This window comes from Prionailurus viverrinus, chromosome B1 (assembly GCF_022837055.1).
Source record: "Prionailurus viverrinus isolate Anna chromosome B1, UM_Priviv_1.0, whole genome shotgun sequence".
In the NCBI taxonomy this organism is placed as follows: Eukaryota; Metazoa; Chordata; class Mammalia; order Carnivora; family Felidae; genus Prionailurus; species Prionailurus viverrinus.
In genome coordinates this window covers 1,558,947-1,573,724 of record NC_062564.1, presented here as the reverse complement: position 1 = coordinate 1,573,724, position 14,778 = coordinate 1,558,947, and the positions used below count along the sequence as shown (strand labels likewise).

Below are 14,778 nucleotides of genomic sequence, written 5' to 3'. Positions count from 1 at the left end.
TGCGAGGGGGAGCGGGACTGTCCCTGTTTATGAAGACTGCTCCTCTCTTCCTCCGCTCCATCCCCTCTTTCTTCGTCTCCCCTGCAGAGCACATAGGGCTGGGCGCTGCTGGGGGATAATAAACGTATCAGGCATGATCACTGCAGCAGGGCGCCGAAGGCCTCCCATGACAGCAGATGGACAGAGCTTTGGGAAAACACAGGGACCGTCCTGTCCTCCAAGAAGAAACGCTCGTCCCAGGGTGTGGAGGTGACGGAGCAAAGGGGCTCCTTCCCGCAGGCAGGTGCACGGTCCGCGTCAAAGCAAAGGTCTTCTTACAGAGTCTTCGGACAGGGGCTCCTGTGCCACCGCCCTCCCTCTGCCCCCTCTGCTGCTCAGCCAAATCCAACTCCCCCTCGAGGCCCTGCACCATGCCACCTTCTCCACGAAGCATCTTGGAATCTCCCCCCTCGACAGCATCTTATACCTCTGAGTTTCTAACACACCTGCCTGCCTGTCTCCTACTACACGTGATGTTTCCCACTCGCGATAGTCTTGTCCTGGTCTCACTTCTCCATCCGAGGTAACTGCAGTCTGGGTCTACACTGTACCCTGGTCAGTCTCCACTAGCCTACATTCTGTGCGGTGGTGCCGGCTCACAGCACGTATCCGGTAAATATCCGTAGGATGTTTACGTTAACGGCACAGTCCAAGAAGAAGGCCCCAGAGGTTCAAAGCAGGCTTTAAAAAAGGTGTTTAGGAGACGCAATTGAAGGGCAGCAGAAAGTCACCTTCCGCCATAGTTTGCTGGAGAATGTGCTCTCCAACCGAAATTTAAATATTGTGTATCCTGAGATGATGTAATCTTACAGTTGATTCGGGTCATTGCAGGCCATCAAACTGACTTTCGTATATGGTGCCCTTATGGCACTCTTCCCAGAATTTTCTGGAATGTCTCCTAGGACAAGACAGTCATGACTTATTGCGATGCTGTTTCAGTGCTGAAGCCTTTAACTGTCGGATCTTTCGTGTTTAGTTTGAGAAAGAACTTGTGCCCTTTTTTCTTTGCTCTCTTAATCTCCAGTGGCTTATTAAGGATACCCCAGGTCTGTATTTTATCAGCTCAGGAGTTCTCTCTGAGGATAAATGGGTGTCCCGGCCAAAATGGACCAGAATGAAGCAAATGGCCAAGGATGGGACTCAGCACTTTGTAAGACACAGAAGAAGGTGATCCCCGAGAACACAGATGGGAAGGACGCAATGTAGGGAGGAAGTTTCCAGTAAAAGAATCTCGTGATTTAAGAAATTCAGACAGCACAGCCAGCCCTGAAACACAGCTCTTGACAGGAGATGCCCTGACTCTGACACCTCATTCCACCTCTTTACTCTGGGGGGCCTGGGGAAAGAGAGTGACCCCGAGCCTTGGTTTACTTTGATAATGGAGACGATGCCCTCTACCCACCACCCACGGTGAGCCCTTGACGAGGTACGTGAAGAACTTAGCGTAAGATTTGGCACAGGATACGTGCTCGTACGTGCTTGTACGCCTTCGTATGTGCTGGCTTAGAGATTTCTTCCTTTAAAAAATACCCGTTTTAAAGCTGATTCTTGGAAAATAATGACTGGGTTAAAAGGACACACGAAATATGGGAAATTCGGATAAGGGAGCTCTTGTGCTGGACCACCTTACAAACATCAGTGGCTGGCGACCCTGGTTGCTCTGCACACAGAGGGAAGCCAGAACTTCTAGGATGTGTCCTGAGGGTGCAGATTCGGAAGATGACAGGATGAAATTGGCGGACACTCTGTGGAGCTAAGACTGACAACTGTCACCGCTGCGTCTTCCTCCCGTCTCCTCCTCCGCGGTGCTCCGCTGTGGAGCCATGGGACGGTACGGGGGACGTGCGTCCTGACTGACCACCCGGCAGGTCTGTGCGCCCCAGGCCCTGCAAGAACTCACGCCGAGCACACACACACAGTGGGGACAGCAGCCCGGCCCCGATATCCCACCAACGCGCACAATTTTGTTTTCCTGTGTCTTTGGGAGAACGATTGTAAGTCCCTGTGACGAGAAAAACAATTTTGCCAAGCCGACGCACATACCGACGAGTGAGAACAACGTGCGGGAAGTAAGTGAGTTTTCAGCATCACAATTGTGAGCAAGCCCTCCACCGAATGTGCCCCAAGCAGACAACAGATTGGGACAACCGCATGGGGATGGTGCGAGACACCAGCGGCCAGAGCCGGCCAGGGAGCAGGTTCAGATGGCTCACCCTGGCAACGCTTCCTCCAAAATACTCAGGGTCTGATGGCGGCCCAGGGAAACAACATGTGGACTTGGATGACTCAGAGAGAAATGTGGGGGAAGGAATTAGTGATTTAAGGGCAATCTCTCTCTTTCCTCATAGGCTAGCACCATAAGTTCTAACAACTAGAGATCCATACACCAATTATTTTCTTGGCTTCTAGGATCCCAGGGCCATTTTACTCTGTACGTTATGTGAAGTCCATATAATTTCATCACTGCGTTTCCATTTCTAGATTACTGACGCATTCTATTACGGCAGCCATCTAGACATGTAATGCCAGGGCACAATTCCCAAGGATGTCAGCAATCTTTTTGAACTTGAGAATTTGTAGCGACCTAGCAAATGTACCAAGGAATTCATGGAAAGTGAACAACCACTTTAAAGACAGCATGATTTGTCGAGTCAAGACACTCAGAAATGCCTTTGAGAAACTGTACTGTGCTAAAGACCAGGGGTTAGTTCTAAGTACGTTGCAATTATTCTCATGGTAATCTTGTTCTAAAAACAAAGATGGCAGGTACTTGCTTGGAAGTCACATGCAGTGATTTGTAAAGGAGGCCGCTCTGACAATCCTCAAGATAGGGTTCTTCAGGGAAATGGGGAGGAGGTGGGCAAAAAGGGACGCTGTCCCTTCCTGCACAGAGAGGCAGAGACCCATCTGAGCCATTAAGGGTTGGAGCAGATCTGCTCTGCGGACCCTCATTCAGGAAGGTCAGATCTGCGCGCGGCACTGCGATGGGAACGCACCGTCATGGGGCCGGTTCAATCTCCTATTCGTCTCCAACTTCTCTTTGGCATAAAGCCAACTCTACTCCATGTAAACACGGGGCAGGAAGGACTCTAGAAAACACTCAGAGTGCTCCACGTGGAGAAAGCTAGCACGTGGAACACGAGATTAAGGATGCTAACGACACCACAATCAGCACCACCGGGCTCACGATCTAACAAAACCCAGGAGGAGCCCCTGGAACATGTTACCGGTTGCTTTTCTGTTCGTTCTCTTGTCTGTTCTCTTGGAATTGAGTGGGATGCAGTTTCAATTTGCCCAAGTATCAAAGGACATTCCCACATTAATACTGGCACCTGCCCGTTCATGCTACTGCCCAGGGACGGGGTTAAGAAGCCACTGGAGGCTGTGCTCTTACTTTCCTCCGAGAGGTCATTCTCCTCTGCCTCTCTCTCCATGTCCTTACACCAGCCTTCCATCCTCTTGGTCTCCGTGTGTAGCAGCTTCACAAACCACGAGCCGTCCCTGCGGCACGGAGACATCCTCCCGGTGTCTGCCGTCTCGACGCACGGCTCCAGCCAGGGCTCGGGAGGGGGCAGGGTGGCAGTGTCCACGGGCGCCCTGTAGTCCTCTCTGTAACTAAAGACCCCCTGGGTCCGGACAGTCCTGACCGCCCCGTACTGGGTGGGCGTGCTGGGCTCCGAGTGCCGCTGGAAGGCGGGACCAAACTGCAGGCCCTTGTCCTCCATGGTGACGCGTCCCGGGAAGCCCTCCAGCTCCAAGTCTGCTTGGACGGCGGCTGTCACGCTGTTCGAGCGCTTAAAACGTCCATGTCTGCGGAGGCGGGAAGGAAGAAAAACGAAAGGCTTTCTGAGATGACTTTCTGCGGCACACCTACGGCGAGCTCGCACACAGCACTCCTGCGAGGCAGCGAGCCAGCGGCTCAAGGGAAGGTGAGCGTTTTCACCTCTACTGCCGCTGCTCTGGGGTCCCAGCTATGAAAGCACATTGGGTTTCGCTCATAAGCAACCTCTGACATGCACCTACGTCTCAGTGCCTACATAATGCCCACTTAAGACGTAAGTGTACTGGAGGGCACTGTGAGGAGAGCGGCCCGTGAGACCCCCCCCCCCCCCTTGGAACAGTGACCTCCCTTTGCAAATCCGCCACAAGTTTACGAACTCCCGTGTGTGGCATGCAGGTAAAAGTAAGGCCGCGTTGCTTCTTTGATATAAATAACTTCTGTACCCTCTGACTTCTGGGGACACATTTCAGGACGTGAGTTTCTCCTCCTTTCTGAATATCTTAATATCGTCTCCATTAAGTCTTTTATGCAAAATAATGAATCTGAGCTCTGACTTTAGCAGGTGTTTGAAAAACATTTTCATCGTATGTATTTGGAGGCCACCCATGCCTGCACAGCCAATTACTGAAATGATGGGTAGGAAAGGGCTTGTAATTGGAGTCCAGACATTGCTGGGTGAGAACTCTGTGTGTGTGTGTGTGTGGGGGGGTACATCCACACTGTACCCTAACTAAACATTCTGGCTTCTCCCCATTTGAACCTACAGATGGCAATAGCTGTGAGAGCAGCTGGTTAATGAATGTGCCACTTACTTTCTTTGCTGGAGGCAAACAAGAGAGCAAGCCAGGGATGGGACAGAAGGCAGCAAGCCCAGATTCCCCAGTGCAGAAGCCGTCCAGCCTCTGAGAGGTCTATTGGGAGCCTGGGAAGCCATTAGTTTGTGGTCTGAATGTCTCCGCAATCAAAACCTTTATGGGTTGGGTCCTAAAACCCTCCAATGAGAATGTCACCCAGGACCTTACCAGCTAGATGTGAACAGAAGTTGCAGATGTAATGATGCTCTCATTAAAATTCATTTTTATGAAATTTATACGATATGTTATTTTAAATACAAAAGAATCATCCTGTTCTTGTTGCAAAATAACACTATCCTAATAGGCATCTCTTACTCTGTAGTTGAAGTCATGGTGGCTAAGGTCTTAAACATCTTTCCTTATCTCTCTTTCTTTTCCTTTTGACATTATTAGGTGAGAATGCATGCATCTGGTCGACCCTCAGGCTGATGCGCTCTTCCTTTGGGTGAAGAACTTGGCTTTCAGAGCCATCAGATTTCATAGGCAGTAAATTACTTTAGAAAGAATTATTCCCTTGCCTCTTGCAAAAACAAGACACAGGTGGATGCTAATTCATACTTGAACGACATATTGAAAAGTATAAATATATGACCCTATTTCCACGAGAGGCATGAATTATTGATGGTCAGCATGATCTAGGTGTTTGCAGTCAGGTTTCTAACAGATGGTTCCTGCTGGGGAACCTCATACCCCTAACAGATCCTTCCTGCTGGGAACCTCGTATCCCTAAAAGACCGTTCCTGCTGGGGACATCGTATCCCTAACAGATCGTTCCTGCTGGAGACCTCATATCCCTAACAGGTTGTTCCTGCTGGGGACCTCGCATCCCTAACAGATGGTCCCTGCTGGGGACCTCGCATCCCTAACAGATGGTTCCTGCTGGGGACCTCGCATCCCTAACAGATCATTCCTGCTGGGGACCTTGCAACACTAACAGATGGTTTCTGCTGGGGACCTCGTATCCCTAACAGATTGTTCCTGCTGGGGACCTCGTATTCCTAACAGATCACTCCTTCCTGCTGGAGAACCTCGTATCCCTAACAGGTCATTCCTGCTGGGGACCTTGCATCCGTAACAGATGGTTCCTGCTGGGAACCTTGCGTCCCTAACAGATGGTTCCTGCTGGGGACCTCACTTCCCTAACAGATGGTTCCTGCTGGGGACCTCACATCCCTGACAGATCGTTCCTGCTGGGGACCTCGTATTCCTAACAGATCACTGCTTCCTGCTGGGGAACCTCGTATCCCTAACAGATGGTTCCTGCTGGGAACCTCGCATCCCTAACAGATCGTTCCTGCTGGGGACCTTGCAACCCTAACAGATGGTTCCTGCTGGGGACCTCGTATTCCTAACAGATGACTCCTTCCTGCTGGAGAACCTCATATTCCTAACAGGTCGTTCCTGCTGGGGACCTTGCATCCGTAACAGATGGTTCCTGCTGGGAACCTCGCATCCCTAACAGATCGTTCCTGCTGGGGACCTTGCAACCCTAACAGATGGTTCCTGCTGGGGACCTTGTATCCCTAACAGATTGTTCCTGCTGGGGACCTCGTATTCCTAACAGATCACTCCTTCCTGCTGGGGAACCTCGTATCCCTAACAGGTCGTTCCTGCTGAGGACCTTGTATATTTCAAAGGGGCTGATTACCTCTTCTCATCTTCCACCTGGACGCCGACAGAGTGGTATTCCCGCAGGCCTCGGCTCTCCGTGTCCGAATCTGTGGCTGTTTCCACCTAGTATAACACAGAACATCTTATTTTAGAACCACGACAGGGGACCTGGGTGAGGGACTGTTTTTTGTGTGTGTTCATTTGCTGTAATTAATTGCACATATAATTAATACAGAGTTGCACTTGACCCAGTAAAAATCATAGAGAGAGGGAAATGCATTGTACTGGTGTAATTACATTGCTACTGCGTTTCATCAAAGTTTACATAACTCCTTGAACTCAGCGTTGTGCTCTGATCTCTTAAACCTATGCAAATACAACTGCTTAGCTCAGCTAAGGCAAGAAAGAGGCTTTGTTGAGTTGCATTATTATAGGGCTGAAAAGCTCCTATCACACCCTACAGTGGAGAAAGTAAGTACAGCACGAACCAGAGAGAGCTTGCAACAACATAAGCAATTTAATGGAAGTATACTGGTGGCGGTATCCACATACAAAAACACATGGCAAGGACTTTCAGTGTGTACCGGGGACACTGAGGCAACATCTCCGACTGTTCCCACCTGCAGGTGTCTCCTGTTTGCTACCAGGACTGTGTGCAGCAAGGCCATGTCAGAACACAGCAGAGACTGCATTTCCCATGGAGTCCTGATCGTGGTTCTCCTTGCCAAAATCTCTCCCAAACCCAGAAAGCATTTCAGGACCACGAGCAGGGACACACGAGGGAACTCTGAGACACTCCATTTTGTGGAAAACAACAACAACAACAACAACAACAACAACAACCTCTCGGTGCGAAAAGTCTGTGAAACCAAAGGTTAGTTTAATCATAAATATTATCCTGGCTACTCAAACATCCCTTTCCTTTTTCCCAGAAAAGATTACTTACTTTATCAGTAGGATTTTGACCCCAATCTAAAATGCCACAGCTAAGTTGTAAAACACATTTTTTTTCCTTAAAAGTATTAATGATTGCCACAAGGGTAAGATATAACCCATTAAACAAACAATTGTGACATTCTCTTCTGTGATGAGGAGAGACTGTCATTGTAATTTGTGGCTGTCCTATGGCTGAGCTCATACCATCGAGGGCCAACTAAATTTGTGGCAAAGAGAAATGATCTTGATAGCTGATATTTGTTTTAGGCTTACCCCGCACCAGGCACTGTGCTAAGAGCATAGGAAGCATTATTGCATGGAGTGCCCACGATACTCCTGCTGTTACTTCCTGCCACACTGGACAGCTGAGAATCAGAGAAGGTGAGAAACTTGCCCAGGGGTGCAGAGCTCACTAGGGCAGGAGGGTTTACACCTGAGTCTCTCTGACTGTAGCACCGGGCTCTTCCTAATTGTTTGCGGCCGGAATAAATCCGGCCGCGTGAAGACTCTGGCACCCCCAAGAATCACCGAGAACACCCCCTCTTACTGCTGGAGTCCCGAACACGTGCACACAGGTCGCACCTCCTTTGTGTCGCGTGGTTTGACATGGGGTGGCCCCTGGGGGAGGGACACTGTTGAATCAAAATCCTATCCCCGCTGCCGTCTCTCCTTCCCTCTCCAGTTTTAAGGGGGTCATGGCTTTGATGAAGTTCACCTTCCTGGTCGTGGAGACTGTTACCACTATTATCTTACACAAAGGATCACAATAAAAATTAAAGTATTTGGAACGTCGTCCCCGTCAGAGCAAACAGAGCTGCCTTGTGTCTTATCTGCTTGCTATTCCGTTTTATGAACACGACCTAATTTATCTGTAATCAGTCTTCGCTGGAGGGGTAATGTGCTTATTTCTAGTTTTCTGCCATTACTTATGCTGCTGCTGTAGATATGGGTGTGCACGCGTGTGTGTGCTTTTGTGACTATTTTCACAGCACAGGCGACTTCTGGGTCAAAGGTATTACTGTGCTTGACGATTTTGGTCGATGTCGTCGAATGTGATAGACTCATGATATGGGGGAGATCACTGCGTACATATGCTTTTAGAAAGACTTTTGTAATGGAAAGAGCACAGGGTTTTATCACCAAGATGTTCAGAATATTTGCTTCACTTCTACTTTAGGATTTTGGTCTACCAAATTACCTTACTCTGGCAAACGTGTGAGGCGTTCATCGTAGCGGTATGTAGAAGGTGAAACACAGCGGGTAGTCATGGAGGAGAACGGTGACATGGGGTCGGGTATGATTTGCTCAAGACACGGAACGCTATGCAGTTGTGACACGGAAGATGCTTATGGTCCAAGGCACACTAGCAAGTGGCGTGGACGGTGGAGTCGGGAGCTGTGTGCGTACACACGAAACACGCACATATTCACGGGCATGTGAACACGTTGCATAAGTGACTAACGCATACAAGCAGACAATAAGACATTTTCTCCCCTTGTCCCGTCTGCACATCCCCTCCGCTGGACCCCTCTTACGTTCCTAGCAAATGAGGAGAGTACAGCTTCTGGAGTCAGGTTCTGCTACTGCCTGGCCCTGTGACCCTCCGGTGAGTCTCTTAGATTTGGTTGAATCTCTTCTTCCTCGTCTCAAAGATGAGGGGACATCGGACACTTCATTTAATTGTAAAACGCCACAGGAAGCCAGAGTCACGTGTGTCTGTCCACAGCAAGTGTTAACGCTCTGTCTTTGCACCTCAACTGTTAACAGGTGTGTATGATATGGACATTAAATTTGAGGAATTTCACAGATTTACAGTGGTTGTCACGAGTAACTTTCTTGAGGGAAAAACGTAGTTATCCCTATTTTCAGAAGGTAAAGGCTGAGGGGGATGGTAAAATCATGTATCGCCTGGATGAGCTAAATATTTATCCATTTTGGAAATCCTGGGACCAGAGACCCTTGTATAGATGGAAAAAAAAGCAAATTTAGGACACAGGAAAGGAATTACTACTTTACACAGTGGGAAGGAAATGAAAGGAATGTCTTCCCAAGAGGAGACTCTGGCTAGAAGGGTCGAGCGATCTTAAAAGGTTTGAGAACTATAGACCGATGTTCATTTTCACAAGACCAGCCATGGACTAGGCTTCGAGAGGAAAGCTGTATTTTAAGCGAACCTTTTCTGAAGGGCTCCCTGATGCATGGGGACAGACGCCTCCCCAGTCACCGCAGTGGGTGGCGAGTGCCGTCACGGAAGACCGTCCTGGCTCTGCGCACCCCGCAGTGGCTCTCCCTGCGTAAGGCCAGAGCACTTGGAAGCGGAGCCGTGTGCTGTGGGGAGAGGCAGGGAGGGGGCCTTCTAAATACGGTCCATGCTGTTGCGTGCATGTGCATGTGTGACTGTGTCCGTGTGTGTGTGACTGCGCGAGTGTAGTGTGCACGTGCAAGCGTGCACGTGCAAGCGTGCACGTGCATGTGTCTGCGTGTGCATCCACATGCCTGGCTGCACACGGGAGCACACACGTGTACGTGTGACCGTGTGTGCTCCAGCAGGTGCACAGTGAGTCTATGTGAGCACACACGCACGAGCGTGCACACAGCACATGCACGAGCATGCTTGCACATGTGTGTGGGTATGAACACGTGTGAGTGTGCGTGTGTGAGGTGTGAGCCCACGGGTGCGTGCGTGTTGAGCGTGCATGTAGGTGTGTGCAGACACGTAAGCACAGGTGTACACAGGAGTGTGTGTGTGTGAGCGTCCAGGCACACACGTGTGAGCATGTGTATGTCGGGGGGTGAGCTGGACGGGAGGCGGCCCCCGTGCGCCCTGGCCCCCGTCTCCTGCATGTAGGGGTTTGTGGGAAGTCAGCTGACGAGCTGCTGTCTGAGCCTCGCTTCCCCAGGACCCAAGAGAAGGGTCCAGGCAGGCAGCCGGAACCGCCGTGGGCCGCCGCTCCAAAGGCGCGTCTTTGGCGGCTAAACGCAGATCGCTTCCACTCTGCCTTCAAGACCTGGCGCGCGGCTGGGCAGGCGCACGGTGGCTGTGTCTCCCTCGGGGACCTGTTCCACGTCCAAGAGAGAAACGTGATCTGCTGGCCTGCCTGCTGGGAGAGGCTCAGCGCAGCTCTGAGAGCAGGTGGCGGTGGTGGGGGGGGGGGCTTGCGGGGACGTGCGGCGGCTCAGGCTGGCGAGGGAGAAGTCCGCGCCAGCGGGCAGACCCACGCTCGCTCAGCCGGACGTTTGAGTGGAGTAACGAGGGGCCTGCATCGATGCCTCTGTCCAGTCCCACAACCCGGGGCTGCAACAGACCGTCACCGCTCGCGCGTCCGGCCGGGACAGCTGAGGCAGGGGGCCTGCGCGTGGAGCCGAGCCGTGGCGTCCGGGGACAGGAGACGCCTTGCGAGGACTCACAGACACAGACGCAGACGCACAAGCAAAGAAACCCCGTGGTGACGGACCGATCACAGACACGAACAGAAGGGGAACACGAAGGAGAGAGGCACGCGTCACCGTCGAGTGAGGGAAAGGGGGGCAGGGCGTCACGGTACCAACTCTCACGCGGCTAACGCTGAGGAAGGCCTGGGGTCCTTCCCCCAAACCCGCAGAAACAGCGGGAAGATGTCGTGCGGTGTGTGTGGTCTGGTGTCCTCGTGCAGACGAGAGCCCGCCGTGGTTGTGGGAGCGTGGTCGGCGGTCAGGCGGGCCTCCCCCCGGGAGCCGGGCCGAGCGTGTGCGACGCTAGCCACCTTCCTCTACAGGCGACGGGACAGACCGGGGCGGACTGTGCTCGTCCACGCGAGTCGCAGGAACCGAGCCCGGTCAGGCTCGCAGAGGGCACCGTGCGGCCCTTCCCTCGTTTCTCCCGCAAGCCCCCCTCCGTCCTTTGACACTCGCGGCCGTGTACCCGGAGGCAGGTCCCGTACCCCCGAGCCTCAGTCTCCCCGTCGGTAACTTGGATGTGGTAACAACAGCTCCTGGGGGTGTGAGGTGACAACGGGCACGTACTGGGGAGCCAGGGGCACGGCGGTGTCCCGAGCTGCGCCTTCACAGCGCGGCCAGCCGGCCGCTCCTCCGTGCCCTCGGGGGTCTTTGGGGTCTTGCCCTCCGCTTAAGTGGCCCCTCACCCCGTTTCCTCGTGCTTTCCTCTTTGAGTGAGCTGCCTGCACTCCCACCTGTCACTTCTTTGACTTATTTACGCTAAGACGGGTTTCTGTGACGACGTGTCCTCTTGGCTCCTCCGTTCTTTGGTCTGACAACTGCCAGGTTACAGGCTCACAGGATATTGTGCATTTTTTCTGCCACAAAACAGAGCTGAGTCCAGCACACGCGCGCACTCACACTGGTTCTCACGGACCACTCGGCCACCGTCACCCGCGCGCCACTTATCCGACATTTACCGAGCACTTGCTATGTGCCAGGCGCTGTGCTAGGCGCTGGGGTGTGAAGAGGGGGAGGGGCAGCCCTCCCAGACACGCGCTCCGGGGGCAGCTCCAGGAAAGGCTTCTGGGGAGGGGTTTACGCGGGAACCGCAGGAAGCAGTGAGTGGTGGCAGCGGGAGGAAGGACGTTCCCGTAGAGGAAAGGCGTGCTTGCAAGAAGCACAGAGGGCCACGGGGCAAGTAAAAGTGTGGGGGCTTCTGGGGGGGGGGGGTGAGGCGGAGGCAGGAGGGGGCACTGCCGAGCGGCCGGGTGACCGAACGTGACATGTGTTCCTGCTCTTAGCAGACAGTGTCAGAGGCCGACATGCCCCTCCTTGTCCACGGCTGGCGTGGGCAGCCAGTTGGAAGCCGGTGGCAGGGGAGAAGGCCAGAGGGTGCAGGGGCGCCCAGGGGTGTGGAGTCAGCCTCCTTAACTCGGGGACCGCACACGTCTTCCCTGGAGACGTGACTTCAGAGCCAGGACGGCCAGGGACCCCGGAGCCCCACGTCCCACTGCTGTGGCCCCGGCAAGCCCGTCGACTGTGGCGTTACCGGCCTGGTTTGAGCCTCATCTTTGCCCTCATCAAAGTGGCGTTAATTGCACATCACTGGGGAGGCGGTCAGTGGGGAGCACCTAGCATAGCGCCTGGCATATAGAATCAGGACAGAGAGAGGTGACAGAGCGTTTGTATGAATAATCCAAAACAGGGAGAGAAAATAAAAATTCATGCGTACTTGGCTTTGGAGTATATCTTGGTACTTACATCTGACCTTGGGTATGGCTGATGTTCTGGGAATTCAGAATCCTAAACAAAACAATGAAGCCACAGTGTGGAGACCTGGTTCAGACGACCTAGTCGAGCGGGCGGTCTCCCCAGCCTGCTCTCCCGTGTCCCCGGGATGCCCGACACGTCGTGCCCCCTCATGTCAGTGCCTGGCACGCGCGGCCCCCGGTCGGGGCTCTGTTCACCCTCTCCCTGGCGGCCAGGAAGTCCTGATTTTACAACTTCCGGCTGCACACAGGCTGAATGGAGGCGAACCGCGCTTGGAGAGCCTCGCCGTGCGGCAGAATCTTGTGGGGAGAGTCGCTGAGGCAAGACAGGGTCGGCGTGAGGGTGACCTGTGCCCCTGACTGAAAGGGGGCTCCTGGGTCCTCACCACGTGCCTCCCGCCCCCTGCCCGGAGACCGCGGCACCCTGTGCAGGCAGCGCGTCGGGATCTCGGGTGGGAATTGGGGCCTCGGGGTGCCGTGATCCCTCGGTGGTCTGAAACTACGGGCCTGGCTTTGCCTCCCCCTCTACAGGCCCAGAGCGCCCCACGGCCGGCGCACAAGCGCCTTCTGGGGGCCGTGACCTGAGCAGCTGTGGGCTCGCCTCAGTCTTTCTTCCTTTTACCGTTTTATTCCCAGTGCCCTTTCCCCCCACTTAAGTGTTTGGCCAAAAGACTGAAAGGCTTTCAAAATACCAGGGTCCACCAAAAATACCATCCTTCCGCAGCATCAAAATGAGCTGTCTGCACACTCTCTAAGCGGCCGGTGGCCCCTAGAAATTGTCCTGGGGGGTGGGGGGCCCAGGGTGGCAGGGGCGGGTGTGAGGCGGGGGCCCCAGCTGCCCCCCGGGGGGGGGGGGGCGCCTGGCTGCAGACTTGCAGGCTGCGGACAAGCTGGGCCCAGCTCTCGCGTCGGCGGCCCTCAGAGGCCGCGCTCCCCGCCAGGGCCCCAGGGCGGCCGGGCGCCATGTGTTAGCCTACACTATTCGCAGAGCCCGCTGAGCAGGCGGCAGAGAGAGTCTACCTGGATCCCGATGGAGGAGCGCCGGCTCTTGAGGAAGTCCTCCGCCTTGGACACCAGGACAGCCTTGTCGCTGGTCCGCGTGGAGCCGCTCTGGCCCTCGGCAGCGAGGCGCTGGGCCGCGGCCGTCTCCAGGGCGAGGCTCATGGCCTTGTTGCTGTCCAGACTGTCCGTGGAGTTGTAGAGGCCGCGGCCATCCTGGGGCCACGGGGACGCCCTCTGGGCGCGGCTGTCCTGGTAGGCGTCCTGGGTGGACTCCGTGCTACTCTGCGCCGTCACCGAGATCAGGGGCTTGGACGTGGTGCGCGGGGGCACGGGCGGCGGGGTCTTCTTGTAATTCGCGTACGACACGGCTGCGAGGGAAATCAGAGTCCCATCAGCAGAAGCACCTTCCCCTCCCCCGCCCGGAAACCGGGTCCCCTGTCCGCCCCCCTACGACCCGCCGGGCCTTTCGGAACCCGGGGCCTAAGAAGTAGCGCAAACCGTGGCGGGAACCGCGTGCTCACCGAGTCCGCACAGATACACTCGTAACAGAGGAAAAGGGTGAAGCCCCCCAAAATGCAACAATGGCGACCGGACTAAGGGAGTTCCGACTCAGCAGGACAGACGGCGAGCATCGTGGGCAATGCTCGTGTCTTCGCGCCCCGCTAAGAAGCACGACACGCTAAATTATGTCCAGATGAAGGAGGAATGTACTTCAAAGAAAACCTGTGTACGGAAAAAAGGTTAGAAGCACAGAAAACCTTCGCCAGGTCATCACCGAGGGAAAGCGTGGCTGACTGTTGTCTCCTCCGCTTCTGTGTTTGAGGAATGTTTGTGATGAGCAAGTTCTATTCTTCCAACGGGCACGAATGTGATCTGAGAAGCTTGCTCCCTGTAAGGACATGCTTACTGGGAGTAAGGATAGGCGTCGGTGGAGAAGGGACACCGGGATCCCAGATCAACCCCCGGCCCAAGCCTCGCTCGCGTGTGTGCCCCTCGCCAGCCGCCCGTCTCCCCCTGTCCTTCACATCGGGCTTCTCCATCCCCAGCCACAGTCAATCCACCGAAGAATACAGACGCATCTGGACGTGGAGTTAAATTAAATGTCTCTGAACTCATTAGACACCTTTGCCGGGCTCAGCGTGTTACTTATTTTTCAAGTGACGACAAACTAGTCCTTTTTCACATGAATGTGTTTTCCATTACAGCTGACGATTTCCCTTTTTTAATTAAAAAAGAAGCTTAATTTTTGAGAGACAGAGACAGAGTATGAGTAGGGGAGGGGCAGGGAGAGCTGGAGACACAGAATCTGAAGCAGGCTCCAGACTCTAAGCTGTCAGCACGGAGCCTGACGTGGGGCTCAAACTCACGG

At 54.0% G+C, this 14,778-nt stretch overlaps 1 protein-coding gene across 5 annotated transcripts in view; it reads right to left on the bottom strand.

Annotated features, from left to right (window-relative positions):
- The window catches only part of DLGAP2 (DLG associated protein 2), a 617,576-nt gene that overhangs the window by 15,981 nt on the left and 586,817 nt on the right, over nt 1–14,778 (bottom strand). For 4 of the 5 annotated variants that reach the window (XM_047856904.1, XM_047856907.1, XM_047856905.1 and 1 more), the window contains 4 exons: nt 13,428–13,777; nt 12,400–12,441; nt 6,323–6,408; nt 3,434–3,849 (listed from right to left, as the gene is read on the bottom strand). In XM_047856904.1, the coding sequence (XP_047712860.1) occupies nt 3,434–3,849; nt 6,323–6,408; nt 12,400–12,441; nt 13,428–13,777 (894 nt within the window). The remainder of the gene's footprint in view (nt 1–3,433; nt 3,850–6,322; nt 6,409–12,399; nt 12,442–13,427; nt 13,778–14,778) is intronic. The other variant, XM_047856906.1, reaches the window with a different exon arrangement.